Source organism: Crassostrea angulata, unplaced genomic scaffold, assembly GCF_025612915.1.
Source record: "Crassostrea angulata isolate pt1a10 unplaced genomic scaffold, ASM2561291v2 HiC_scaffold_316, whole genome shotgun sequence".
Taxonomy (NCBI): Eukaryota; Metazoa; Mollusca; class Bivalvia; order Ostreida; family Ostreidae; genus Magallana; species Magallana angulata.
Genome location: NW_026441869.1, coordinates 62,377 through 65,416, shown reverse-complemented (window position 1 = coordinate 65,416; position 3,040 = coordinate 62,377). Strand labels below are relative to the sequence as shown.

The following is a 3,040-nucleotide window of genomic DNA, read 5'->3' as shown; positions in this document are numbered from 1 at the left end:
CACGTATAGACGAGACTTTAGACCAGCTTGCGGGTTCTAAATGGTTCTCCACTCTTGACTTACATTCAGGGTACTGGCATATTGAAATGGAACAAAATGATAAAGCTAAAACGGCATTTGTAACTCGGAATGGGTTGTATCATTTCAACGTAATGCCATTTGGGCTCTGCAATGCCCCAGCTAAAGCTGAAGGCCAAAAAGTGCATATTATTTGAAATATTTTAGGCACTATCTGTACGGCAAACCTTTCTTGGTAAGAAACGACCACAGTTCTTTAAGGTGGTTAATGAACAAGCAAGATGCAGAGGGTCAGCTGGCATGATGGATAGAGACACTTTCGACCTACGAGATACAAATCCAACACAGGCCAGAAAGATTACACAAAAACGCAGATGCCCTAAGTAGGATTTCGTGTAGACAATGCGGAAACGACTACTGTTCTAGCAAATCTGAGGAAACCAGAGTGTAGGTACGAGCAGTGTTCGAACAGAAAGAGACTGAAGACACAAGCAACATGTCAATTTTGGAAATGCAAGAACATGATAAAGACATAACACTTGTAAAGGCATGGCTAGAAAGTGAAAGAAGACCTGTTTTTGACGACGTTCGAAGTAAAGGGTTATTTTCTTCGATCATTGTGGTGTCAGTGGCATAGACTTACTATAACGGACAAAATACTTCTTAGAAAGTGGACTGTGTTAGAGACAAATGACGATATAATGCAGCAAGTAAAGGCATGGCTAGAAAGTGAAAGAAGACCTGTTTTTGACGACGTTCGCAGTAAAGGTTATTTTTTTCGATCATTGTGGTGTCAGTGGCATAAACTTACTATAACGGACAAAATACTTTGTAGAAAGTGGACTGTGTTAGAGACAAATGCAGATATAATGCAGCAAGGGATACCACTTTCTGGAAGAAGAAGCATTTTAAGATATTGCCATGATGAGAAAACATCAGGACATTTGGGCGTACATAAAACGTTAGCAAGGGTAAGACAAAGATATTATTGGCCTGGTCTACAGCAGGATGTAAGACATTATGTAACAGGCTGCGATACTTGCACAAAACGTAAAAACCCAAATAAAAAAGAAAATTGCACCCATGCAACTAGTACCATTAAGGTTGCCAATTTCCGCATTGCATCTGATATTCTGGGAGAATTACCTATCACTGCCAAGGGCAATAGATACATCTTAGTAGTTTCAGACTACTTCACGAAATGGACGGAAGCGTTCGCAATGCCAAATATGGAAGCTAAAAAAGTAGCAAAAATAATGGTAGAAGAAGTATTTGTTAGGCTAGGAACGCCTAGAATAATACACTCATATCAGGGGAGGCAGTTTGAAAGCGAATTGTTTAGGGAAGAATGTCGACTGTTTCATATCCAGAAAATACGAACCACTGCCTACCATCCACAGTCGGATGGTATGGTTGAAAGGTTCAACCGAACATTGACTTCTATGCTCAGCGCATTTGTACAGGAGAATCAGACAGACTGGGATGAACACATTCCTTATGTCATGATGGCCTACCGGTCTGCAGAACACAAGTTTACTCAATTCACACCGAATATGCTTATGTTAGTAAGGGAAACTACATTACCTTTAGACTTGCAGTATGAGATGCCTGAACACATGAAAATAGAAACTCCGAATGAGTGGTTCTGTATCTTACAGGAGAGACTTGATCGTGCCCACAATGTCGTCCCTCAACATATAGAAGATGCTATGAATCGGCAAAAGAAATATCATGACCTGAAAATGTCGTGGGAAAAGTTCAAGAAAGGAGATAAAGTATTTGTGTACTTTCCTCAGAGAAAAGTTGGTTGCTCTCCAAAACTCACCTCGTTTTGGCGAGGACCATTTGAGGTGCTTGAACAGTGGTCTGATGTACTTTATGCAGTAAATTGTGACAGAAAAGGAGAAAAACAAATTATCCACTGTGATAGGATGCGAAAGAAAAAAGAGCAAGTTCTGAATTTTGAGTGTGATGCGCCCGAGGCAAGAGATGAATCTATCTTATAAAAGCTGAAGAGACAGACACATTCGAACTGGGTGAAACAAACGAGTAAGATGCTGTTCAAGAGTTAGTGAAAGAGACTGAGCAAAAGCGAATTCGTCGACTGCCAAAATGGTTGGAAGACTATGAGTTATAAAGTGGCATTTACGCTCTCTTTACACTGCCTTTACACTGTCTTTAAGTGACCTTTAAGTCAATAATGATCAAGCTGAACAATAAAAACATATATTAAATGCAAAAGCTCTTTTATAGAGATGGGAGGGGGGTCATCCGAGTGATAATATAATTTCCAAGGAAGGGGGTGGGGGGGGGGGGGGGGTTCCAGGCGGTTTTAATCGTTGCTCCATTAAACACAGATCGCTATCATCAGCACCGCTCCGATGGACACAGATTGCCGTTATAAAATTCTTTATAATTGTTGGGGGGTTTCAAAATTATTGTAGGGATGAGCGCAGTCTCTGTATCTTAATATGTGCATAAAACTAATTAAAGTATGTTTGTTTCCTATTATAAATTAATCGGTGAAAAAAGATCGATTTTATATTTGACTTCCTTTAGATAAAATGATTTTTTAATTCAGGTTGAACAATTTAACCGTATATAAACCAAAACCAGATAAAACACATCAGCATGTTTACCAGTCGTCTTTTTCAGCAGCCATGACAGTTCTCGCGTGATTTTATGGATGTACGCTTGGAGTTTTGATGGGCTTGATAACGTGAATGTCAGTGTAAATAATCGATCTTACCTCGTTATATCACTAAAACATCATTTAAGAAAATGGTATATAATGGAAAATTCATATTTACCGCGTTAATTATGTTTAAAATAGGGGAATTCCTATATTCAGTTCAAGATCCGCTCCTGAATTCTCATTGGCTGTCCAAAAATAAAACCGGTCAAGGTCGGTAAACATGGCGGACAAATTCAACTTTCGTTGTTGACATACACGAAAAATAACCGATATATTGACTATACTTGATATTTTTGGATTAATTTATGCCATAGACATCTACAACGT

General features: G+C 38.9%; 1 protein-coding gene across 1 annotated transcript; it reads left to right on the top strand.

The window, feature by feature from the left end:
• The first annotated feature begins 1,238 nt into the window (after nt 1–1,238).
• LOC128170100 (uncharacterized) lies at nt 1,239–2,024 on the top strand. The gene has a single exon (XM_052836073.1). It carries the CDS (start codon nt 1,239–1,241, stop codon nt 2,022–2,024), a length of 786 nt encoding a protein of 261 aa, XP_052692033.1.
• The last annotated feature ends 1,016 nt before the right edge of the window (nt 2,025–3,040 follow it).